Genomic DNA, 26,916 nt, shown 5'->3' with positions numbered 1-26,916 from the left:
CAAGGCTTCTTCAGGTGGCACCAACCGTAAATACTGAATAAGAAAGTTCAATCGAATTAAACAATCAGACATTTATCTCTCCCATAATTCGGTGGATAATTCCCAGAAGTTGCAAAATGGCCGCAAGAATAATTGTGCACTCCTCCCCTCGAGGACCGTCTATAGTTAAATAAGTCAAAAATTTCCAGAAGGAAAAATCACAGAGGCTTATCCACCCGATGTATTTCCTCTCTACCAATCAGCAAATAGACAACAAGAAAAAATTCTGGGTGAGAGATGAGATATCTCGGCTGTTGAAAAACGAGGAAAAATATATAATACGAAAGCAAATTACCTAGCAGTCAGACTACCCCTCGTTTTAAGAGGTGGTGAGGTGTCGATATGACATGTAGGGTGAAATTGTTCCGAGGCAACCCCTGGGGTTTATTACAAGGGTGGAATCAAATACACCGGGTGTCAAAAAATGAAATTCTCAGGCTGTACCAACAAAAAATAAAGAATGTCCTCCCTGTGCGATTCTTCGGAGTACTTTTTTTTTTTCTTTCTCGGGGAGAGAATACATTGGCTGGGGGGAAAGTTTATGAGGAGTTGGCGGAAGCTACCATTGATCATAAACAGAAAAAATATCGCTGTATTTTATATCGGAAAAACTCACGAAAAATATATCCAATCAATATTAAAAGAAATTAAAAATATAAATTGTGGAGTATATTTATTGTGGTATTAGTATGGTATTTTTTTATTTAAAAAATGTTGCTGTACCTCAGGAACTACTAGACCGATCGGGTCATGAGTTATAATTTCCGATTTTTAATAAATTTCCCTTATTTATTTTTTATTCTATAAAAATGAATTCTCAAAATTTCATTTTTATAGACATGATCTAAAAGATTATTTAAATATTTTTTATGTTTAGTCCCAAAATCTCTCTCCATGTTGATTAATTTCTAAAATCATAGTCTCATAAAAATCAATTGATAAAAGACTGAGGCTACGTTCCAAGAGAAAATAAAAATAACTTTGATCTTTCCTCTCCTCACTTGATAATTTTCAAATTTTCAATAGCAACTCAGATGTTGAAGAATGAAGTCTCGAAAATGCACGTGAGCACAAAAGGATCGTGAAAGGCCCATCAACAAGCGTAAAGGCCATTGAGAAATCCTAGAGCATTAACTTCGATCCAAGTGACAACTAGGAAAATCTTGGTTGTGTTCCTGGCATGGAAGTAGACTGGGGTATTTTAAAATAGGGGGATGAGTGTAGCTCAAGGGGCCCCTGTTGGCACCCCATTTACAGGCTCCGCTCTCTCGTTTGTTGCGTAATCTTTAAGATCGGAAGGGTTGGAGCTAAGGAGAGGGTCCACGACGGTAAATAAATTGTCCACAGAAAAAAGTTGAATTGAGGGTGGAAAAAATAATCTATCGAAACACCGATGGAATTCTTTCACTGTCACATTGAGTCAGATATTTTTCCAATACCTGGAAAGTGCAGGGAACAATTGTCCCGGGGATGGAACTATTATGAGGGTGAAATGAAATAGCAGGAGTGACGATTATTTCGCTGAGACGTGCGCCAACCTCTTCGAGGACGGCCTTTTCAGGGGGGAATAAACGAGTAGTGATTAAATATTATGACCGTTGCAGCACAGCTAGACGCGTTTGCCTACCAAAGACGTTACTTAGTATAATTAAAGATTCTCTCCTTACCTCCTTTCTCGGCTTTTCCCCTCCCGAATTCTGCGGGCTTGCCGTCTTGTTTTAAAGTAACGAGATGACGCTAAATCTTCAGCTCCCATTTTCAAATCCGCACTATTACGCAGGGGAACATGACATTTTTAACGGATGCATCTTCAAGAATAATTGATAACGAGAGGTAATTAATCTTGTGATTACAGGTAATGTCTGAATTTTTTTGGTATTCGAAAGAAATTTTGAGGAGAAATTTGTGAATTGCATTTCGAATTTATAAACAAATGGGGCAATCAAGGAGAATTTAGAGGAATTAAATAATCAACAAAGGGAAACGAGAAGAATATTAATTTCTGTGGAATTTTTGGAATTCCTCTGGATTTTCCTGGAATTCATCGCAATTCTTGAAATTTTGAAAAATTAAAATTTGAAATCTACTGTACATTGTATTAGATATAATAATAATATCATTTATTATAACATAAATAATAGAAACAAAATGAAAACGAGAGTAATAATGATGATGAATGATTTATTTTCTCAATTGTATTTATATTTCCTCGCACAGATTTCCGTTCCCAATAAAATTCTAATAGAATTTTCCAAAAATCCCAAGATTTTTCCCAAGCGAGGGGTCAGGTGTCCAGCATTAATCTCCGTTTTTAATTCGTTGACGGAGATCAAGATTTACCGAGTCAGGAAATTCTCGAGAGTTGGCGAAGTGCTATAAAATAGGGGCACACGTTAAATTTGAGTGCATAATTTATTTGTGAATTAAAAAGAAACGTTGAGACGTATTTTCCACCCTCGACTCTTTTCCAGACCTAAAAACTAGAGAATTGAGTGAAAAATCGTTTTCACTGTTAATCCATCAGGTAAAATCTTGTAAATAAATAAATAAAATGAATAAATTCTTTAATTAAAATAGCGATAAAAATAAATAAACAATCATTATTGGGGTACACAAGGGTTAAGGGAGGAATTTTTTAGAGAATATAGAATATAGAGATGTTCGTGAAAGAATATTCACTTTACGGGAGCAATTTTGTTGGATCGATGTGACGAGATTGATATGAACGACATGTCCCGGGCTCCCGGTGGTCCTTCATATGGGGGTTGAATTTTAAAACTACCCCCTGGAGAGCCACCGGTGCGGCATCTCACACGAAATCAGGCTACGGTAACGTTCTCTTCGGTACTTGCGTGGGGTAGTAGCTACACATCCCCTGGGACAACCTCACATTCAAACCTACATGTTACTCCGTCGTTGCTCGATGTGAAGTGCATGTCAATCGCGGTTAGTTAAACATCCCTATATTTTTCTTCCACCCCGTGTCCCAGTTACCGTTTACCCTTAGCCTTGAACATCCGCTCTATATACCGATCTGACAGATATATTTTATCAATTATCACTCCGATACATCACATGGAGAGAAATACCTAGGTTAAACAATCGAAAATTCTGTTTGATTACCCATTACCGATTACCGATTACCGATTACTGATTACCGATTATCGGAATGACTAGAAATTTAAGTTACGGTATCGGCCATTTTAATTATCATAGGTTACGCAGGCATAAATTACGGAATTCCCCCAGAAAAATTATCGGATTTGAGATAAAAATTGTGGGACAGTTCAGAAAATTTCTCACACCCACATTTCGCTCCGTGCACATTCCAGTGAAAAAAAAAACCAATTGTCACATTTACACAGGTAATAATTACATCACATCCGGTGATTATCTATCCCTTAATGAAAAAATCATTAAAAAAAAAGCGAAAGTATTTTGAAAAAAAAAGAAACACCGAAAACTCTGGTATTCAATAAATGTTAATGCAATTACGACCTTGTTGTTTAGAATTGTTCTTTAAAAAACATTTAAAAAAATGAGACTACTAGTGATCAAAGCCAATAAACAAATAATATTCACTAGGTTCTACCAGAAGGCACTGACTAATTTAATCCGACGATATCATCGGACACGGGTCAATGGAGAGCGAATAAGTGCCTGATCCTCGTGAAGGACTTTGATTATCATCTGGGGAGGCCGATCAGCACAACTTGACCGAATGTCCGACATCTATAGGTTTAGGATCGGTATTATGTACATTGGAGTCGGACTGGCTATCGGCCAGCTGGTGTCCACGGACCCCTCACCGAGTCTCCAGGGAAATGATTCCACTTTGCGAGCGCCGAATGGAAATGTCCCGTAGTCTCATGGTCTGGTATAATTTCCGTTGTCCTCAGGCTCAATCCCCAGTCCCTCAATTTTTCCATCCCTTCCAAGGAATTATCGACACGAATACCATCCCCAGGTAAAAAATTGATGTCCTGATGTGATTGTCAGGATGCTGACACCCTAGATCATCCTTGGACGCCCAACAATTTGATAAACCGTTGAGACGTAAACGTAAAATCCCACGCGATCTAATCTGTTCACAAAAACGATCTTGTAGGGTTCAAGTGGAGGGGGTGAAAACAATCTCCTCAGATTTAGCCACTGGAGTAATGGTGGTATATTATTGCCGGTGGGATATGACATTTTAGGCACATTTTAGAGGGATGAATAAAGAGAGCTCGACTGGGGTTTCCTCCGCACTCGTTTACATGCAAATTTGTACGGGTCATAACTCGAGAGAACGTAAAATCCACGGGATGGAATGAGGGAGAAAAAATAGGTGCTGTAACATGCTGGTATTTAGTAGTTAGTTCCGCACTGAGGATCACAAACTGATGAAGCCAATGAGAATTGCATTAGGTATGGAGATGACTGCTGAGGGATCACTTCATTTCAGTCTTTTCATTATTTATAATAAATCATGTGGTCCTCCCCTACCCACCCCCTGATAATAAATCATTTTTTGGATAAAACACTGCACTTACGGGATAAATTTCACTTGAAATTCAATTCAAATTAGAATTACGGTTTAATTTAAATTCAAATTGAACGGAAATTTTAGGGAATTTTCGAATTACTGGTTTGAGTGAGTCAAGTGGGGAGAAGTAATCTTGTAATTTGTTTACTGAAATTTTTTTATGTCGGGGTGAAGGGATGAGGGTAGTGTATTTTTTAAGGGTAGAGTATGAAGTTATTTGGCGCGGAGTCTAGTTTTATTTGAAATAGTAAATGCTGTGTCACTGGGAGAATCGGTAAATCTCCTGCCGTGGGCCGACAGTTCCCGAGCCTTTTGGACGGTTAATCGTATCGATCTGGTGCAGTCTTAATCCATTAATGAACTTGAACCCCCACTGTACCATTTTATCCGAATTTCCGCCAACACATTCAATTTTCACTCTGCGATGAAAAAGTCTTCACTAGAAAATTTATTCGAGAACATATTTCCCATGACTCGAAGCTGAAGAAGAAAACGTAATTATCATTTCTTTGTTTAATAACAATTAAAAATATGAATAAGTATGATTACCGCGGTGGACTGGAAAAAATTTGGGATTCACTCCTGAATGTTTAAAAAATTCAGAGGAATTGGCAATTCGTCGGGTGAAAAAGGTCCCCCCGTCATCAAAACGCAAACTTTTCTCTCAGGTCATTTGAATGTTTGTGAAAAGGGTTGAGAAAATCCCACGTTGAATTGAAATGCTGTCAGTGGGTGAAATACTGAGAGAGAAAAAAAAAAGGGATGCAAATTGACTCGAATCCCTTTATCGTTCCACCAAACAAGCGATAGGTCGCCCTCATGCCACGACAAATTCCTCAAATATTTATCTCCCATCACTTCTTCGTCTGCTTCCCTTTTCCCTGGTTTTATTTTATTCTATTCAGCCTAGACTGAACGCCTTTGTCACACCACCGACGTCTCATACTTCTGACGCCAATCGACGGATGACAAATACCCCGTGTCGCCGACTTGACGGAGGGAGCGAAAAAGATAAAAGGAGGGCTGTATTACTTCAGATTTCATGGTGAATCCTGTCAACAATGTTACCACTCAATTCTTGACTATTTTTCCGCCAATTTCCACAACTTCCGGTCCATTTTCACCGACTGCAATGAATTGTTGGTAAATATGTGACACACGAAGAGAAATATTCAGTAATAATTACGTCTCCGTAATTCTCAAGTCAAATGTCATAAGAAATTTTACGGAACTGACACGTCATTTTTTGTAGAGTCACAAAATTTTTCTGCGGCGTTCCATAATTTTTTATTGAATTACGAGAATTTGTATGGGTATGAAACGATTTTTGTAGGAGAATTACGACTTTGTAATCTCGCGCCACTTTAGGCGAACCAATAAGGAATCGTGTCTTCATAATTTCGAGATTTTCGAGATAATCGATTGTGTCAAGCGTGTCCCCTTGAGAATAGGATTAATTAATGATAAATTAAAATGATGAATAAAATATAATTGTACAACACTAATATTATCACTAACAAATAATAATATTTTCCTTTTTTCCATCGAATTTTCTGAACGATTCATGAGACGAATTGATATATATTTTTTCCACATGGGCAGCCTGACCTACAAATCATCCAATTTAAATGAATCGTAAGAGCTTCGACGAGGATCTGGATAACCACCTGATTATCAACGGCAACTGGGAATGTCGTTGAAATCTAGAGGCAGTTCGTCTGGCAATTAATGAATTTTTCCCCAGACAGCGTTAATTGTTAAACTTAGATGGGCGGTTGTCTTGGGTAAAACCCACATGGCAAGTAAAATCAGACTTGAAATAGTGGGTCGAGGGGAGAAAGAGAAATTCGAAATTACTGGCAAACGTGAAAAGGAGAAAGGAGGGGAGCTATTCCTTGAGGAACCTGGTGAGACCGAGAGGTTGGATATGGCATTGGCGGTTCGTTTTCGGGGGTGTAGAGTAGTCGGCGACAGCTGGTAGCAAAGTGAAACCAGATAGAATGAGATGGTGAGGTTGGGGAAGCCAAAGACGCTAGTGAATTCACCCTTAGCAATGGGGATTCGGTTACCGAGATAATTAGAATGATGATTAGGATGAAAATGGGGAAAGACTATCCTTGACCATGTAGTCTTTTATTGTGAGGAGTGAGGCTTGAGGTCAAATTAAATTGATAGGTGTTAAGACCGCGGGGTGTCATGTTCCAATTAAAAAAAAACTTCTTTAAATAAAATTAAGAGATTTCACTCGATTAAATCGAATTGAATCCTAGCGGACTGAATCAACAGACTTCAACTCATAATATGACCTCGCAATATGATAATATAATATGACGTCACAACACCGCACAGTCCTCATGAAGCGACACGCGCAGCAAATAGGTTAGGCTAATTCCAGTTCTCCAATAAGGAGTGCAGCCTTGAAGTAGAGGAATGAAAAATCATCCGAGAAGTTTAACAATCCAAATATTTTGTTGAACAAGCCCTCGGAAGGACCGTGGGGTAGCTTGAGCACCGGGGACACGGATATAATAGCAGGATTGGATGGTCAAGTGGACCCCATGGAGACACTCAACCGGAAATACGCGTGGGGTCATAAAAAAGACTTATGCCAACACCCAATTATTCCATCTATCTCCTCCCCCGGTGTTTCAACCTCCGCTTTATGCTTTTATGGCTCCAAAACGTACCCCATCCTTCACCGAGATATATAAAAATGGCGGTAGCCCCATAGAGCGATGTTTATGCCATTTCACCATCAGACATTGATGTAAGGGACAACTCGAGCTTTTCGCTCTCTTTCGTATTCGCTCACAATGACTGCGTGCAGGTACACCTGAATATTTAATCGGTCCTTCAACGTCACCCCGACGTCTCTTGGCTTACCTCTCCATACATAACGGCTCAGTACCCCCCTCCCCCTTTTTACCGCCCCCCCCCTTCCTCCTACAGATGCGGTGAATTATTTAACAGCCCTCGGGGACATAATATACTGGTGTGAGTACATGTGTATGATGACGTATGTACGTGGACTTGATACGTCGGCGGTTCGATGTTCACTGTTTATTTATAAAATTACTGAATTCACCAAAAAATTGCACTCTATCCGATTTGAGGGGGGAATAACAGATGTTAAGGATGTTCTGCATGTACAGTCGAAACAAAAGTTTAGGAGCCTTTTTATTATTCGGTATATTCATTGTAATTAATTTTCTATTAATATTTGGATGTGGTAATTAGGTGGAGTAGGAGTCGGAGAATTGTTATGGCAAAATTTTAAACAATTGATTAATTTCAGGGTTCATTAACGGTCCGAAGAGGAGATCGGTATTTACATTCGTTAAAGAAGTGATTGATTAATTATTTGGGGTAGTAATTATTATAGTTATTGGTATTGAATTCGATTGTTGTTGACTGGTGATTGATTATTATTTTGGTGAAATATCGCAGGGGATTATCCATGAAAAATGCAATCGCTGTGACGCGTGGAGTTCTTCTGAAAATAAAATAGAGTCGACGGCAATTGATCTCAGCAGCTCTTTTTATCGTTCAACAAATAATGGGTTGGTAAGGAAATAGTGGGCGTGCACAGGAAAAAGCTTGTTTGCGATGGCAAATCCGCTTTGCTGAAACTGGTTTATTTTTATTTTTAACGGTTGAGGGTAGAAGAGGTGTTGAACGAAAATTGATTGCTGTATTTGTATCTCTCTCGGGTTTGATCGGTTGATAAATTGATGGTGCTTGTGATTTTTTTTCTTGTGACTTTCGTGAATTATATTTTTAATTTCACAAGTGGGATCTAGGAATTTGAAAATTGTATCACACCTGACGATGAACTCGCGAATTTCACTCACCATTTGGAGGGGAGATTTCTATTTTATCTACTGAGGGTGAGTAACGTCGGATGGTTAAGTCGTTATCATTGACTGACAGCTGATGTTCTGCGAGGTATTACTAGAATATTTAGAATCGGTATTACCTACGGTATGAATTCTAGGTATTCAGTACGTGAATATCAGTGAAATCGGCTGATGGTAAAAAAATTTAATTTTTGAGAAAATTCCTCTTCAACTTCGAGTCTTAAATCGGGCCTTAGGACCCTTTAGGAGACGAATTTTTCCATGTTAACTATCTCAAATATTTTTCGTTCTTTAACATTTGAAAATCGATTTTTCTCCTCCCAAAATCCTAAATCATAATGATTAATTATTTTCTTATAATTTTAAATTAAATTCCTCTTCAACTCCGAGTCTTAAATCGGGCCTTAGGACCCTTCAGGAGAAGAATTTTTCTATGTTCACCATCTCAAATATTTTTCGTTCTTTAAAATTTGAAAATCGATTTTTCTCCTCCCAAAATCCTAAATCAAAATGATTAATTATTTTCTTATAATTTTTACATTCGCAGACTTTTCAAATATTTGGATATTATTTACAGCATAAATATAAATTTTTATTTCCAAAATTTCTTCCCCAAAAAGTCTAGGACACAAAAAATTCCATTTTGTTATCCTGTGTCTATAAAATGGTGTCACACACCGGGTGCCTGCAAAATATCCGAACCAGTCTTGAATATTCAACGTCATGTCCTGGATGACCCCCGAGGGTCCCAAAACTTGGTTAAAATGTTTTATTCAGAGTGACAACCTTTCTAATGTTTTCAAAATGATCATTGAAGAGGTTGACCATTTTAAATCTAAACGTTTGAGGCCACCATTGTTCCTCATTTTGGGCACAATGAGAACCGTTAGTCCCGCGAATTGTTCTCATGTTGAGAAACGGAAGGAGTTGGAGAACACGGAGGAATCGGCAGATGCTAACTTTGAAAATAAATGCGGGCTCATGATCGAGGTTACTCTGTATTTGTAGCAGGTGCTGAGCGGTATGGCATGACAGGTGGATTCTTTGTTTTTAACTTGGATCAACCAAAAAATGTCTGGACACATGAGTGAATCAAAAAATTAATTCATAACTCTAACTAATTTTGGTGTATGTGTCTTAGAACCCAACGTTCAACGTTGGGGGTGGAATTCTGGATCGAAAAGTCTTCTTTGATGTGGTCTAAGCGGCAGAAGGGGCCGGAAAAAAAAAATCAGCAATCGACCCCCTGCCACTTAAGGATTGATAACTCCTCCGCTAATTAATGTTAAAAAATGAAATCAAAAGATGAAATTAAAATCGCCATTAAACCGAATTGATTCAAATTTTTCATTAAGGCCCGGGTAGACTATCTATCAAATGTCATCTTTTGTTTAAATTTTATCTTTTTAGCGTAAACTACATTAAAGTTTGGGATCACATTTGTGTTGCGGGAGCTACTCGAATGGTTATAAAAAAATAATTAAATAAAAGATGGAAAATTATTGAAGGACGATATTATTATTTTTTAGCAAACTTGGTAAATCCCTTTTGAATAATATCGATCTTTAACGCCCTTCGATAATTTTCCCTCTTTTTTTTCATTATTTTAAAAATATTTTTTCATGTTCATTCAAGTGTTTCCCGCCACACAAAATTGATCCCAAATTTTAATGTATTTTAGGATAAAAAGATAAAATTTAAACAGAAGTCGTTGTTCGATAGATAGTCCACCCGGGTTTTTAATTGACTCAAAATGCCAATTGATTTAATTTGAATTCTAGTCGATTCCAAGCGGCCGATTTCGATTCCCGATTATTCGACTGGATAAAGTGATGTCATGACTCCTTGGATACGTCAGAATAAATAATATCAGCAATAAACATTGAAGTAGTAGGACGTACATTGTAAAATGCAATTAGAAATTGCAATCATGTTCGCGATGGGAGATACCGATGACTAACTCAGGTTTTTCCCACAGATCTGGCTGGGATTTTCAATTGATATTGCCACTTGGAATCATGTACTCATGAACAGCAAGCGGTGGAGACGGAGACGAGTGACATGTGAGAATAATTTCGCCGGGTGAATACCAAGGAGACCAACACCCCGGGTATTTCTATAAAGGGATATCGTCGTCTATTTATGCTCACCTAATGCTTTTCATGAAGAAGTCGATCCTCTGCATCGCTACTAAATCTTCAACATCGTCTTAAGGAGTTATTCCCCATTCCTTCTCATTTTTTATCATTTTTTACGAATTTCTGAGAAACGTGCGATAAAATTTACATCTATCGAAAAATTTTAATCGATTTTACCATCACTATATAGAATTATTATGATTAATTAAATATTTCGTCTATTATATAAATAAAAATAAATATAAAATATTTATATTTTATATTTATTTTATTATTATATTATTTTATTTTATTATTATATTTATTATTATATTTATATAAAATAAAATATAAAATATAAATTATAAATTATTTTTGAATTTTCCTAATGAAAATTCTAATTAATTAAATCAAATTTAATTTTTCGGTTTATCGAAATGCGAGTTACTTGTACATTCTAGAATCTATTAAAAAATTCAAGTTTTTACTTTCTGCTGTGAAAATTGGAATTTGCAATTGTATTTTTCCATTTTACTTGAATTCCCAGTGAAAATCATGGAATTAAAATATTTGTGAAATTAGGATCCGTAATTTTAACAGAAAATTTCCCCCGGCGAAGGGAGACCTCCGGGTAGGTTTTAAGGGACAAAGGGAAGGATGTCGATTGTGAAGACAGCTGGTCGGTTATGTACACGTCCTTGCCGCAAAAGAGGACCACGATTTCACGCAGGTCGTGAACTAGAAAACTGAGAGCCGTTGCGTAGACCGAATGCCGAAAATCCCCTCGAAAATTCCATTCATCCCCCCGGAACCCCCCGATTTTTTCACTGAAAAAAAAAAAAATAAAAATCCCAATCCCAAGTGACTGAATTCCCCGTGATTCAATTGCTGTTCAGTTGATATCTGGAGACTACGGAAGATCCCCCCGAAATTCAAACTCGCAACAAAAACTCGAAATCGGGGTGTTATGGTACGTTCTCCCGAGCCTTTCGTTTTCTCTCCATCCAAAACAGGTTTTTTCGCGCGGCCAATTAATTCGATCTAAAGTGGAGGACAGAGATATACAACTCCTCTGGTTGAGGTACAATCATGAAAGAGGAGAAACCCATTTGTATTTCATTAAGAAACCCATATCGATATTGCTCTAATAATCGGATATCATGTGGAGATCGAATCGTAAATCTTCACCACCGGTTGCATGTCGAAATTCCTCTTTTTTCCGTCATTAACCCGAAATTACAGGCAATCCGATAAATAAAAAATCGTAAACAACATTAACCTTCGAAGATACCACCGCCATTTTTTATCTCCTAATTTAATAAATTCATTTTCGCCGACATCCTCCAACTTTTCAAAGTTCTTAAAAATTTCTGATTAACAATTGATAAAATAGAAAAAATATTCCGTTGTTAAATTCCATTGATTAATTGTTTTATAATTATTTATATCAGAGTAAACGGATAAATATCGATGATAGGTGAGAAATTTAGCGGAATTTGGGGTCGTGTCAGCGATTTGAGACCCCTTTTTGGGGAAATTGATCTAGATCTCATTGAGGTTTCCGATTTCAATGATCGGGGGAATCCTAGTGCAACAAATGAGATCAGTGAAGCCAAAGGGATGGGGTAAGATGATACACTCGTGTTGGGCACGCGTGCGAAAAGTTTTTCTCATGTCCGATAAAACGGCTACCGAAGACCCGTCGACGAATGAGAAACCGTCGAGGAAGCCCTCGCCGATAAGCCTATAATTCCTGGCAATGGATATTAACTGACCAGCATCCCCATACCGTTTACCTCCAGGAGATGAAAAATTAAGTGCCACGTATCAGTCCTGATTCATGCTGATTCAAGGTTATTCGTCCCTTGAAAAAGTTATTGCAAAAATTAAACAACTCGTTTCTCCTTTATACAATTACCTGCGACAAAGTAACGGGTAATTTTTCCATTGGAAATTTTCACGGTCTCAATTCTGAATATTCACTAGATACTCAATTAATTTAATACAACAATAATCATTTAATAATCATCAATTAAAACTTATTTATTAATTAAGAAGACATCATCCGCCTGGAGAGCAGACGAGAATTTAAAAAATTAATCGTTTTATTAATTAAAAATTCAGAAAGATAATTTTTTCTTATTTTCAAAGGATGTAAATAAAATTTGAATTACATAAAAATCTCAAGATATCAAATATATTATTATTATATTATTTATTTCTAACATTATTATAAAGAATTATTTAATTTATTTGTAACGAAAATTGTTGCTAGGTTTCGCGCGCCTTTCCCCATTATTTATATTTTATATACATAATAATTAATATAAATAATAAAAAAAGGGGGAGGGAATAATTATTTTTCCGAGTGTGGTATGTAATTTTACATAAACTTATTGACGTCATCACCTGTTTTATTAAATTTAAGGGAAATTTCTGGAAGATTTTTTTTTTTTTTCAGATGGAGTGAGTACCACTGGTTATGGTTAACAGAAGGGCGCGTGCCAAGGGCTAACATCTGCCGCAGTTGGTTTTTCAGACCCTCTTTGAGTTCCACCGTCATTTTCAAGAATGATGGTACACCAATTCCCTACCACCACTATCAACGTGTTGCTCTATCGTTTTTGAATCTCCGGTTACAAAAACACTTCCGGAGGAAGCCGTTCCAGGGCCTTCAACCCCCAGCCCAACGGCTGTTTAATAAACCATATTCGTAATCTCAACCGATGAAGCACCAATTTCCGTTGGAATACAGATAATCAATATTGAAATGCACCGTGAATTTTCAAGTTGAAGAAAAAAAAAAATTGAGTCTGAGTTTCTAGGTTTCCGGGAAAGCCTCCGATTACCGGGGGTTCCCTATTATTTGGGCGGGGCCTGGACCCCTGGCTGAGAATTTCAAGAAGTACCTGATGAATCCCAGTATTTTCCCCAGAACCCCAAAAACTAGTTCATTTTCAAAAAAAAAAATATATATATCTAAAATGCCGTTTTGTTTGGATTTTTAGTTTGGGCCTGAAAGATATTGGGAGGAAGATTTAGCAGGATCTCGGTGGATTTTCCCATGCCGGAGGGCATGAGAGTCCTGAAGAGGTGCATCGAAGACCAGGAGGACTGAATCCTTAAAAAAAATGAGACTAAATAACTCGGGATGTGCCGGGGCCGAAGGGGAGCCGAGTCCGCCCGAGGGGCCCGAAGCGAGAGCAGGTAAGCAGCTGCTAGCGTATCCGCCAGGGGCTGTGAGACAGACAGAGTTCAAATTGAATATAGAAGTGAGACGAACACTGGAGAATCCATAACGTAAAGCAGAAGCAGAAGGGACAGACGCGTGTTTAAATTAGTCCCGGCACAACTGTCGTGCAAGCAACATGCTATACGCCACCGTTAACCACCGGGCAATGGTCACATCGAAATGCTAACAATCAACAAATATTTACCAAAAAATCAGTGATCAAAAGTGACAGTCAGTGATAATGAGTGAAACCTGGTGAAAATTCTAAGCGTTCAAAATTATTGGTTTTCCCCCAGTGATACCTAAAACAGAAACCTGAAAGATGAAGATCCTAGGACTGTTGTTGACCCTCTTCCTCATGGTGGAGGCTGATCTCCTGGACCTGTACGTCCAGCACATGGACGAGACGATGGGTACGAATAATATTAAGAAACATCCAAAGGATACGGTATCAAAGACTCGCAGCAAGCGGTACCTCAAGGGTGCAATGCGATACGGACATTTTCGAAAGCAACGACTGGACGTCGAGGATGACTGGTGGATTGATAAGAGAGTCCTCAAGAAGCCTCTGCCAAAGCTTCCAATTTCAAAGCCAGATGGTCTCGACTTTCCCAATCTCAAGGAGACGAATCGGAATGATGATCACGAGATCGTGAGGAAGAAGCAGCTGTTTCAGGCGTCTGAAGGATTTGATATTGATCGAATAGCTGGTGATACTGAGTCCATTGATGAAGTGTCGATTGCCCCCGGAGACGAGGTGATGCAGGTTCTGAAGAGGAATCACACCAGGATCCCGAAGAAATACCACCTTCAGAAGGAAGCAGGGGCTCTGAAGGATTTCAGATCTCCAAAGCAAAAGCGAAGCGCAAGCAAACTCAATTTCACGAGGCATGAGGTCCTTGATGAGGTCGGCGATGTCATCCTCGAGTGGGATCCCTCCGACGAGGTCATTATCACGTTCAAGGTCACCGCAAGGACCTTAGGATACGTTGGTATCGGATTCAACGATAAGAATCACATGAAGGGAGCGGATTTGCTCCTCGCCTGGATTGACGATCACGATAACTCCGTGAATGTTCTGGTAAGTAATCAATTATGATAATTAATAATCGTAATTATTAACAAGATGGGCATTCCGGTGGGAACAATAAGTTGAGTGTCTGTGGTGTCTTCTGGTTACATCTTGATGCTGAGATTTTCTGTGGAGCGATCCCTTTGGAACCTGCCCTCGCAAAAGGACATGTGAGAATTGAAGAAATGGGGAATGAGAGGTAGACAAAAGGGGCAAAAGGGAGAAAGGAAAAACCTACGGGAATTAAAGAGAGATTATGGCGACGGTGGCAAAGAGACGGGGGTAAACGATTGACGAAACAAAGGGTGGGCCCCATCGGTTCGGCAAAAATTATTCTATTCCTCTCAGTCGAATTCGTCGGGGAGATCGGTACGATCGATTGTATTAATGAGGTTCGGTTAATTGGCCCTCGGTGACAATGAAGCCGTTTCGATTCTCTCCAGTTTCTTTGTTCGACTTGAATTATTCCCTCCGTTGTCTGTCACTTCTACATTTTTAACTCCCAAATATCGGATCGACGGAAGTGATTAGGCTTGATTGATTAAATAATCGAGAATTTTTTAATCCAGAATCCGATGATGTAAATATTCTTTTGCCAAATATATTTTCTTCCCACCAGTAAATCTGGTAATCGCTGTGTAAATATTCTCATGAGATTTATTAATATCTAATAGATTTTGTTGTTATTTGTTAGTAAATATTTTTGACAGTGGAAATTTTTTATGTGCGCGGGATGATTGGAGAAAAATATCTATGAGGATCAGGTCTTAATAGAATTGGAGAAATATCTGGGAGAAAATTTTTTTAGTCCCTTTGGAGAGTCTTTGGTGACAGATTCAAGTCCACATGTATCTTCGCTGTCGATACAGAGAATAGAACATGATCAAGACTTGAAGAATTTCCAGGATTGATAATTAAAAGTTAGATCGAGTTAAAATACCAATTAATTAATCAGTGAATAAGTAAATAGTTGAGCAATAGAAAATGAGAGGGAGAGGAATATCGAGGGAGATTCATTGCGCAAAAAATCCGAGTCTCTGAAAGTTGTAGAGAGAATGGATAAATGGAATAATGAAATAATGAAATAATGAAATAATGAAATAATGAAAATGCGTTAACTACTGTGGGAACAGTATGAAACTAGAATGGAACCGGATAGAAGACTAGAGTGAGATAAATGAGGACAGAAAATGAAAAGACCGAGTGGACAGAACCGCAGAGGAATGAAGTACCTGGTTCCCTCGTTTATTCCCCCCCGTAGCCAAAACCTTCCGAGAATTCCTTAATCTTAATTAAATTTATTTCAACTTCTCGACGTCTTAAAAGCCCAGCGCATAATTCGTCGGATGGTTGCGATGAGAAAATAAAATCACCGGTGTAAAAAAACTAGTTCGAGTTGACTTGTTGTCGATAATGATCTGGCAAGTTTATTTTTATTTTTTCTTTTCCTTAATTTTTATCCTCAGCTCATTCAAAACTCTGTGGAGTGATGGATGTGTTTGCGATATATCTCGATTTACGTCAATCGATGGGTGAATTTTCGGGGGATCAATCGGAATGGGATATCATCTCGTTTCGGTGACAGACAGGCATCACCGCTTAGGATAAAAGGGGGAAGAGGGAGAAGAGGGAGAAAAGGGGGAAGAGGGAGAAAAGGGAGAAGAGGGAGAAGAGGGGGAAGAGGGAGAAGAGGGAGAGTGCGGGTGAAGAGGGGGAGAGGGAGAGTGCGGGTGAAGAGGGGGAGAGGGAGAGTGCGGGTGAAGAGGGGGAGAGGGAGAGTGCGGGTGAAGAGGGGGAAGAGGGAGAGTGCTGGTGAAGAGGGGGAGAGGGAGAAGGGGAGAAGAGAGAGAAAAAGAAGAAAAGAGGGTGAGGATACACTGGGATGTAAGAAAATGAGAGGATAAAATTAACGAAGTCCCTGTCGGGTTGAGATAACGTCACGATAAATTTACGTCTGACCCGGGCAACCGGAGAGGCACATTTTTCGATCGAGACGATCGATTCACCCGAGTCGAATTCTTACTGCGAATTTGTTGGAGATATTTGTACAGGCTCATTACATATTCAATATTTTATGGCATCAGTTGATTGTGGGGAATCAGAGATTTCACGGATTCGACTTTGATTTTATCAGGGTTGTGAGAATTTTGGAGGGATGTCGTGGTTTAGGTGGAATTCAAGGAAATTATGCGATTGAAATTTTAATATCTGGTGAAAAAATCAATAGAAAATGTAAATCTCAACGTTTTAATCAACAATCAGGTATTATATTCCTTTTTTTGTCCCTGAAATTTATTGTTTTTGTAAAACTGGTGGCGCGGATTTAATTTGTCAATTCCCAATTAATCAAAAAATTTTAATTTCGAACGCAGAAGATTTAAGAAGTCTGTTCTCTTCAGAAATTTCAATTTCTTGTTGATAATTTAATGAACAAATTGATTTTCTGATATACCTTTGGAGATGACGGGCTTTTTTAACGGTTTTCATTGAAAAATTGGGATTGTTATTTGTCCGACAATTTTCAATCGACGGTGGGTAATTTTTACTCCGATTTCTGAGTAATGAAAACGTCGGGATAAATTTTATGAAAAATTTGTCAGTTTTCGTGGGCATCTGTATCGGCTGGTGTTTCTCCAAGGCCTCCAGACACGGCCCCCTGTTGTGTTAGGGGGTCTTTATCCTCCCCCCCTTGGGCCCCAAAACGTAAAAACCTCACGAATGCAAAGGGCCATGCACCAACGAGTCCTGGCACCCCTCCCCAAGTCTCTTCATCCTCACCTCGATTTCTTTTTAGGACTCGTTATTTTATTTTAATTTTTTCATCACATCTACGAGATCCCGAAGAATCGTTACCGATTTTTTTTCTCTCCTATTGTCCTTTTGTTGTCCGTACAGTTTTATTCCTGGTGAGATGTTCGTTTCGATCGTCTCGCGAAAGAAATTTCTCACGTTCTTAAACATTTATTTATTTTAATTTTATTTTTCAATATTTTTTATGTAAAAAAGGGAAAAATCGGGAATCGATGAAGAAGTTCTGGCTGGTGTTTCGCCATTTATTTTGTTCTTTTTTCAACCTGCAAGAAACACGAGCAGAGGATATGAAGGATAAACAGAGAATTGCTCATTACCATACCCGTAACGACATTCTCCTGACATAATCCACGATGTGTATGATTTACGATTCTTCGAGTTTAGTGATGCGAACCGGTCGGCCACTGAGAAGATGCCGAGTTCTCAGAGATACTATCACTGAGATATTGCAATCGAAATGACCTCTCTCTATTTTTAAACGATATTACACCAAGACAATTAATAGAACGGATGTGACATCACGGATCGGTAGACTCCATTTCCTGCGAATGTTTCACGTGGTGCGTTCTCGTCGGTTATTCCAATCAGGTTGAAAAACCACCGAGGAACGTCGGTCACAACGCCATTCCCATGTTCATACACTTTAATCGTGGAATAAAAAATAAGGCCCGTTTTAAATTCTCATGGCGTGGTTATTCCACCAGAAGTGCGCCTAAAAATAACGAGAGGATGATTGAACCGTAAAATATATCACCACTATAAAGGAATTCTTCATTTTATCCTACCCGAATGCTCCACCATTTTGTGCAATTAAATTTCGAGGATTAACCGCGCAATTTAAAAAGACGAGAACGAACTCGCGGTACAGCGAGCTGTAATTATAAAAATCGTGATTAAAAATTGTTAATTTGAATGAGTTTCAAATTCAAATTAGCCGCCTCAGACAACTGAACCAATGGGGAATAAGCGTGACAGACTTTCGAGATATCGATTGTCTCGATATTTCTCCTTTTTAGAATAGGGTAGTCGCAAAAAATAATTGACGCGATCGTAGAGTTATCGGTATTAAAAAAAAAATTAAAAATAAAATGAAGGATTGATTCGATTGATTGCCTCGCGCAAATTAATGACAGATGTCTCGATAAAAAATCGTTGATTCGAGAATAGTAAAAATGGTTTTAATCAGTGCAGAAGACTCATTAGAGGAGCTGGTGAACGTCCGTGGAGAAGTCCCAGTGAGTCTTCATAAACCGACAAGAATGCTGAAGTTTCAATATGAAAAACGAAATAATTACCGAGAGATTGGTAATGAGAATCCGGTGAGGCCCTAACAAGGCCCCGGTACAAATACCCTAACCTCGGAGATAGCAATCCGCAACATACACTCGTATCCACAGCCCAGAACCGCCCTGCGAACCGTTGAGCATGACGACCAACGGTTGGCAATTATTTGGATTCATTACGCTGTACAGGAAAGGTACTTCCCTTCTGGGAGGGAAGAAAAAAAGGCCCCCCTTTACCGCGGCAACCGTGCGCCTAAGCCTGCCACCATTCTCTTTTTCAGACGTGTACTCGATTGCCTCTCCTTCGGAGAAAAAGAAAAAAAGAAGCCGAGGGGTGCTTTTCCGTTCATTCATTGTCTGTCACAAAACATGTACCCTTTCCTTTCATTAAACCCCCCAGCCCTTCTCCTCGCCTGGCCCAAAAAGTCCCACGGAAGATAGTTCTCACACTTGATCACTAAAGGTCTGTTAAATTTCTGGGCCTGACGCTTAAAATTATTTCCCTGCGCACTTTAAAAGTTCTATTGGAATAATAATGATTGGACAAATAATTGGGCCTTATGACTAGCGTCGTGGGAAAAATGATGGCTCACTGAGAGGTGCGATGAGAAAAATTCGGGGAATAATTGTTGAGATGGACTTGATGCCCCCGATGCTCCCAAAATATTTGGGCCCGATAGTTAAAGGACCTTTCTTTTTTTTCAGGATTCGCACGGACTGGAAGACGACAATGCAGCACCGGTTGCCGACGAGTCCCAGGATATTGATATTCTCGGTGGTTCTCAAAACGACACCCACACGATTATAACATTCTCGCGACGTTGGCAGACCTGTGATCCCGAGGATCGTCACTTAAACGTGAGTCCCAAAAACTATTTTCACAATTCAGTGCAGCAATTCCCCAGTATCTCGAGAAAAATTGTCGAGCCGTGACGGCCATAGAAATTCTCCCTTTACAGAAACCGCCACGTGAAATTCTATTGATTCAAGAGATGGTTCTGGGACACCTATAAGTCCCGAAACCATTTCTCAGGAGGTGGGTCCGTTCATTCTCTCTTTCCGCGCCGAAAAATCGTCATTCGTGTTTCGCAGCGAGACCCATTTGAGATTCTCGGGATACCTGGTGGCATTTAGGCGTTTAGCATGCCGCCTTTGGGTCCACTGGGCCCATTAAAATACTTATAATCTCAGGCCTTGCATTTCTACCCATTTTAGCTGAATTTTTCGCCACACTTCGCCGCATCATCTGCACTATCTCAAGTAATCCCTTAAAATAAATACCGAGACCTAAAACAGGGCCTCATGGGCCTTACACATCTCTGAAAATCACCCCTCTTGTTCATTCTGTGATCAGAAATAAATGATTGCAGCCTATCTATCGCTAGAATTTTATAGAGCCTTCGGGTCCTAAAAATGAATTATTGGGTCTTAATAGAAAATTTTCCAATGAATTATCCGCAGGAAGACAACGTGCGGGTGCTCTGGGCCTTACAAGATACCGACCCAGAACTAAATACCCCTCTCTGGCATGGCGAAAGGAGGGGAGCAAGGCCCCTAAGACTCGGTGGAGCAGTCCCAAAGCCCCCACCACCCCATAACCCCGACATCAGACACTGGGACGTCAAATTAAATCAGGTTTGCAATCAATTAACCCAACAAAATCGACAATTAACACGAAAAATTCGAGATAAAACGTCTTCATTTGCAATCTTGATTGCAGTTCGCTGTCGATGATAAGCAGGACACAATTTACTGGTGCAAAATATTCAAGGCCCCACCATTCAACAAGAAGCATCACATGATCGGGGTAATTATGAAGATAAATGAATAAATCAACAAAATATATATCCTAAGATATGTTCCCAGTAAATTTTCCAAATTAATCAACAATAATAATTATTTATTTACTGACCAGTACGAGCCGCTGGTGGAGAAGGGCAATGAGGGATTGGTGCATCATATGATCCTCTACGAATGTGCCTCCACGTCTTCGGAGCTAGGAAAATACTCGAGAATTGTTGGAAGCTACTGCTATGATCCAACGATGCCGAAGGAGTGGGAAACGTGCATTCGCCCGATCGTCGCATGGGCCCGAGGAAGTAAAGGTTCGTCTCCACCCTGACTCACCTTGACTCACGAAAAAATCATTCCTTCCAGGATAATCCACCCGTGACAATTATCCATTCGAAATAAGTCATTCTTCTCGAATAAATAAATTAAATCTCAATAATTCGAGGACTGACTAGATTTTTATGTTGATGTTCCATTTCCAGGGGAGTGGTTTGCAGAGCACGTGGGGATTCCTGTAGCTGAGCACAAGGAGGGGTCCTACATGCTGGAGGTCCACTACAACAATCCGACCCTCAAAAAGGCAATCGACAGCAGTGGAATTCGACTCCACCTGACACCCGTCCTGAGGCCCAACGAAGCCGGCATTTTCGTCGCTGGTGTAGCCGTCAGTCCTCTACACCTCATACCCCCGCGACAAAGGGAGTACGCCACTGCGGGGTACTGCAGTCCGGATTGCACCGAAAAGGTAAATCCAGGATAATCAAGAGAATTCTGAACTCCAATACCTTCCTCTGGGGTTACAATAGTTACGGGTAAAAAAATGTTGCAACAGTTCTTCACGCTTGTTATTTACCCCTGCAGCTTCTCCCTGAGGACGGTGTCAACGTGATATCAGTGGTCCTTCACTCTCACCTGGCGGGTCGCCGACTGAGTTTGAAACACATTCGTAACGGCCAGGAGCTCCCACACATCGCCCACGAGAATCACTTTGACTTTGATTATCAGCAGTCGCACAGTCTCGCAGAGGAAGTGAAAATCCTCCCAGGCGATGAGCTCGTAACCGAGTGCGTCTACGACACTCACGACCGGCCGAATCCAACGCTCGGTGGTTACGCCGCATCACAAGAAATGTGTCTATCCTTCGTTGTTTATTATCCGAGGACAGAACTTGCTGGATGCTATTCAATGACACCAGCTACTGATCTCTTCAAAACCCTTGGGGTCTCAAATTTCAAAGGGGTCAGTCTCGATAACCTGGAGAAGCTCTTCCTGACCACAGGGTGAGAATCATCTATTCTAATGAATTTCTTCCCTTTTTTTATTCTTCTCCCATTGGGGAATAACAAACAAAATTGTTGAATATGGTTATGGTTATGGTTAAAAATACGGATAGGCATTTGCTGCCCTCTTGTCACCGAACCCCTACTGGGCTATTGTCAAAAAATTGTTGAATAAGGGCGCGTTAAATAATTCAGCTAGTGTGAACCCCACAAATTCACGTCATTGAATTCGACCCAGTTCTTTCTTGACTTCTCTTAGTTTATTAGTTTCTTATTAAATTAATTCATTCAGGGGAATTTTTTAAAGCGAATACGATAAGACCGGAGACGCAAAATGAAAGAATGACAATTTCCAGAAAGACAATTCGCGCGTGAATTTAGTAGAATGTGAAAAGGAAAGATACACAGCATTGTTATCGGGAATGAGAGATCTTCAGAGTTTTTTTTAAATTGTTTTAGGGTGGAGGCTGTAACTCTTCCTACGATAGTGCAACAGCAACTTCCGGTGTATCCAGCAACGAGACCCAGCGAGGAGATCGACGAGACGGTCATAAAAGAAACTGAGACCGCGATAAAAGCTATAAAAGAATTCACGGAACAGGTTACGGATGACAATGTCTTCGCGAGGCTTGTTATCGAGGAGCCGAAGGAATTTAAGGGGCGAACTCTGGCAGAACATATGTCGGCGTTAGCCTGGACTGACGAGTTGCTTACGAGACCCATCGAGAATACACTCTACCATGGGAGGCACATGACTTTCTGCAGAAAGAGGGACGACAAATTGGCGATTGTAAGATTATTTTCATATTAATTCCAAATCTTCATTAAATCCTTTCAAAATCTATCATAAAAACAATCGCAAGTATTAAAGAAATATCTAAAGACATAATTCTCGGAGGGAATGATGAACTGGAAGGTCCCGGGTTCAAATCCCGGTCTGGACACTCCATTTCTTCACTAAATTTTTATAGTCAAATTATATCGAGAATTAGAAATCGGGAATTGTTTTTTTACCTAATTAAAAATTCTATCCGATTCCCTATGACGTTATGACGATGAACGTTTTATAAATTGTCCATCATCTACAGGTTGATAAATGCGTTTTTATATTTTAATTGCAGCCTTCGGACATCCAGAGCTTTCCAAACTTCACGAGATTACCCGAGAAGAATCAGACAGTCTGTCGTGAAAGAAGAACGATGTCCTCTGGAGCGATCTCAGTCACCCTCACAGCTGCTCTTTACATTATCGCTTTGAGCATTTCCCTCTGCTGATGGAAATAAATCCCCGAAGCTTCTCCAAAGCTGTACATTCGGAATCTACTGCAAAAAAAAAGAAGTTGTATTAATTGGCTCAAATTATTTATTTATCAACAACTGTTTTCAAATATTTTTCTACTCCGTTTTTCACACGTTATCCATCGATCGACCGTTGGACATTGATCGTCACGTAGTGAGAATAATTATTCCTTGTCTAGTTATTATTTTAATGTAACGTTACGCAGTTTTTTTTGAAATTTTGAGAACACGTGTGGTGCCGAAATTTCTATGAGATAATATAACGGAGAAATTGAACGATGTACATAATATTTATAAGATGTATTTTGTAATTTTTTATGGATTGAGAACTGAGAGCTTTTGCGGAGCATATTTTTAATTTGTGTATAAAGAAATCATTCAGGAATTTGTCTTTTTATTCCCCCCACCCCGACCCAAAATTAAATACTCAATTCTCATTAAACTTGAATCATTTGTTGTCGCAATTTCACTGGATGTTCAAAAGTCAAAAGATTTGTGTATTTTTCTCGTTTTATCGCGATTGTAATTTGAAATAGAATTTTAATAAAATGCGGTGATTTTTTTTCTATTGATTTCTTCTTTCATACGATTCATCTCGTGTTATCACGAACGATTCAGTTACAGTTTAATTTTCCACTCAGTTGAATGCTTCATTCGAGGAGTTGCGGTCACACTTTTTCTCTTCAACCCCCAGGACATTACACATCCCTGCGCTTCGAATTTACCGACGTACGTCAGACCGAGGAGGTGCCCATGTGGCGGTTGCTGATAACCACAGATTGCACTCGAATCGAATTATCTCGAGTTCAGCCTAGGCTGTATAAAACGGGAGTCGCGAGGGTGCGGTACCAGACTCGCTGGAGACACCGCAGGGTCCAGAAGTGCTCCGGAGTACCTTTATCTCAAAGAAAAAGAAATTGTGCGGTCCAAACCGGAGGTGAAGAGTTCCTAATCCATCAGCGATCACAAGATAAATCCAATTACCAGTAATCTTTCGCTCTTTTCCAACATCTCAGGCGCTTCCGGTAAGTAATAAAGATCTAATGATTTATTATTGTGCAATTGAAACGGAACGGTGGAGGAATTCATATTTTTCCCCAGGATTTTGTCAGGATCATGAGACGCACTAGGCACATGGTGCTGCCTGTCAAGTCCTGGCAGTACATCGGCTTGATGATTGTCTCATTAGCTTGTCTAACCCTTGGACTTGTCTCTCGAGATCGAGAAGGAAGAGCTGGCAGTCTCGCCGGACCGGAGTTGAAGCATACTGCTCCCCACGAGTGAATACAAATTTTTTCACTGAGATAAAAAATTAATTCTAGATAATAGAAATTAATTTTGAGATGTATGCAGTTGTACATGTCCATGAATAATTAGGGCTTTAGCGTTGAAAATCGGTCATAATATAATTGAATTGAAGAGTTACGTTGTTTTCCCGCCATTTTGGTTGCTAGAATGGTTCATAAAATGGCGGATAATTCAAATTTAACGAAATATACTTTATTTTTTCGTCAATTTTATTAAATATTTAACAGGATCACAGAGAAATTGAAGACGTGCCCGATTTTTTCCGCCATTTTGACCGTCAGGAAAGGGGCCGGTCCTTTTACGACTAATCGTTCATTGAACAATCGAAGATTGTTCGCAGAACCTGCACATTCGATATGTAGAGGCTTAACTATAAATTAAAATTCTTTTTTTCTTCATTTAGAGTGGACGCATGTCCTAACGACACTCCATTCGCTCACCGATTGCCTTCCGCTGACGACATGGCACCCGTAGGGTTTGATCCGATGACACGAGCCTCGAAATCCCTGGACCATCCGCGTCAGCGAGAATCGAGAAGGACCCTCGATCGATCGGGAGATCGTCGAATCGTCCGAGATTCGCGCACCGAACGTCGCGGAGAAACTAGAGACCATCGAGCTCTGGAGAGTGAAAGACTGATGCCATCACGCGACGCGAGATCGGAGCGACGACAATTAAGTAATCGTTCCGGCGATCGTCGATCTATGTCCCTCGATCGCATTTCGAGGTCGGAGCGAGTGCGAGAGGTTCTGATTCGACGGACCGATCCGTCGCGACTGTTGCACCGCGAAATTGCGGAGAGACGATCCTCTAACCGCGAGAATCAGGAGAGACGGGATTTGAGACGTGTCGACCGCACGATCCGATCTCGATCTATCGATTCTGCCGATCGACGAGTCCATCCTATCGATAGAAATCTTCGGTCCGTCGAGCGAAGGCGCGTGGAGCGTACAGCACCGGAAGTAGACGCCCGAGAGCGGAGAATCGCGGAGAATCGAGTTCGAGATGTGGAGGGGAGAAAATCGAATGCCGGCCTGCGATTTCATAATCGCGAGCGATCGGCGGACGCGAGGATTGAGACTAGGAGAAGCATCAGGTCTGACGAGCGACGATCTGTGGAACGGGACGATATCAGGAGTTCAGAGCGTCGGGCGCGTGTTGCAGATTCGAGATTCGACGTTCGACGATCCAGTATCCGGTCCGAAGATCGGAAATCAACGGAACGGCTTCAAAGATCGAGAACAGAACATCGTACTGCTCCTGGAGTAGATGCCCGAGAACGCAGAACCATGGAAAACCGCCTGGAAGAGAAACGATCGAGCGCCGCTCAACGATCTAATAATCGCGAGCGATCGACGGACGCGAGGATCGAGTCGCGACGATCTATCCGTTCAAACGACCGACGATCTGTGGACCGCGTCGACACTCGACGATCCAGCGATCGATCGAATGATCGGAGATCATCAGAGCGAACTCTAGATCCTCAAAACCGCCGGGACTCCAGCCGACGATCGTCAGATCGTCTCGTCACTGAGAGAATCAACATTCGAACCGACGATCGACGATCCGAACGCAGTCACATCCGTCGCACTCGTTCCCACGACGAAAGGCGATCTATTCCTGATACCAACCGTCACGACAAGCGCGAGAAAATCGAACCGGAAGACCGGCGCAGAACATCGCGTCTGGAAAACGCGGAGGAGCGAAGAATTGTGAGGGAGAAGAGGACGGATCAGAGCAAACGCAACCAAAACTACCTCGCAACAGTACCTAATGTAATCGACAACAAAATAATCGCAAGAAGCCCTAATTACGAGACTTTGCGACAAATTTTCGTGTTGGCGCTCTGCACAGTATATACCGCATCCCTTTTCAAACAGAAAAGCGGATTTATCAAGTAAGTTTTTCTCAAGAGTTATTTCCTGAAAAAATGACTCGGTCTCCATTTGAATCAAATAAACAATCTTCTTTCTTTCCTCTGTTGCAGAAACACTTTCGCTCACGCAGCTCGTCTCCTCGTCTGGTAAAATCAGCAGTTATTTACTGACACTCAATGGCAGTCCTAATTGAATAATCCAATTGCAATCTGCAAGTAGCTCTAGTTAACTTCTCGTGAAATTTTCCTGTAGCTTTGTAGAACCGTGCACTCTGCCTGGTAAATAGAGTAGAAAAGTTTTAAAATAGTGTAGAACTAAATATGTACTTACCTGTTACTTGATGTGCGCTGCCTCATTACCTTATCCTGATGTTGTTAAAGATGTTCATTCAATAAAAACTATTTTTCGTGGCACTCCGTAGTT

The 26,916-nt window shown here is 40.2% G+C and overlaps 2 protein-coding genes across 2 annotated transcripts; both read left to right on the top strand.

Annotated features, from left to right (window-relative positions):
- The first annotated feature begins 13,868 nt into the window (after positions 1–13,868).
- Positions 13,869–23,693, top strand: LOC105265628 (MOXD1 homolog 1). The gene is made up of 9 exons (XM_011303205.1): positions 13,869–14,854; positions 19,645–19,797; positions 20,401–20,574; positions 20,660–20,746; positions 20,855–21,044; positions 21,213–21,475; positions 21,592–22,010; positions 22,470–22,800; positions 23,132–23,693. The coding sequence occupies exons 1-9, from the start codon at positions 14,096–14,098 to the stop codon at positions 23,282–23,284; spliced, it is 2,529 nt and encodes an 842-aa protein (XP_011301507.1). The 5' UTR covers positions 13,869–14,095; the 3' UTR covers positions 23,285–23,693.
- Positions 23,694–24,167: 474 nt separating this feature from the next.
- On the top strand, positions 24,168–26,906 carry LOC105265627 (micronuclear linker histone polyprotein). The gene is made up of 4 exons (XM_011303204.1): positions 24,168–24,333; positions 24,410–24,588; positions 25,020–26,513; positions 26,604–26,906. Exons 2-4 carry the CDS (start codon positions 24,425–24,427, stop codon positions 26,641–26,643), a joined length of 1,698 nt encoding a protein of 565 aa, XP_011301506.1. The 5' UTR covers positions 24,168–24,333; positions 24,410–24,424; the 3' UTR covers positions 26,644–26,906.
- Positions 26,907–26,916: the final 10 nt, after the last annotated feature.

The sequence above is a fragment of the Fopius arisanus genome, unplaced genomic scaffold (genome assembly GCF_000806365.1).
Source record: "Fopius arisanus strain USDA-PBARC FA_bdor unplaced genomic scaffold, ASM80636v1 scaffold00031, whole genome shotgun sequence".
Lineage (NCBI taxonomy): Eukaryota > Metazoa > Arthropoda > Insecta > Hymenoptera > Braconidae > Fopius > Fopius arisanus.
This window is presented reverse-complemented; position numbering and strand designations above follow the sequence as displayed.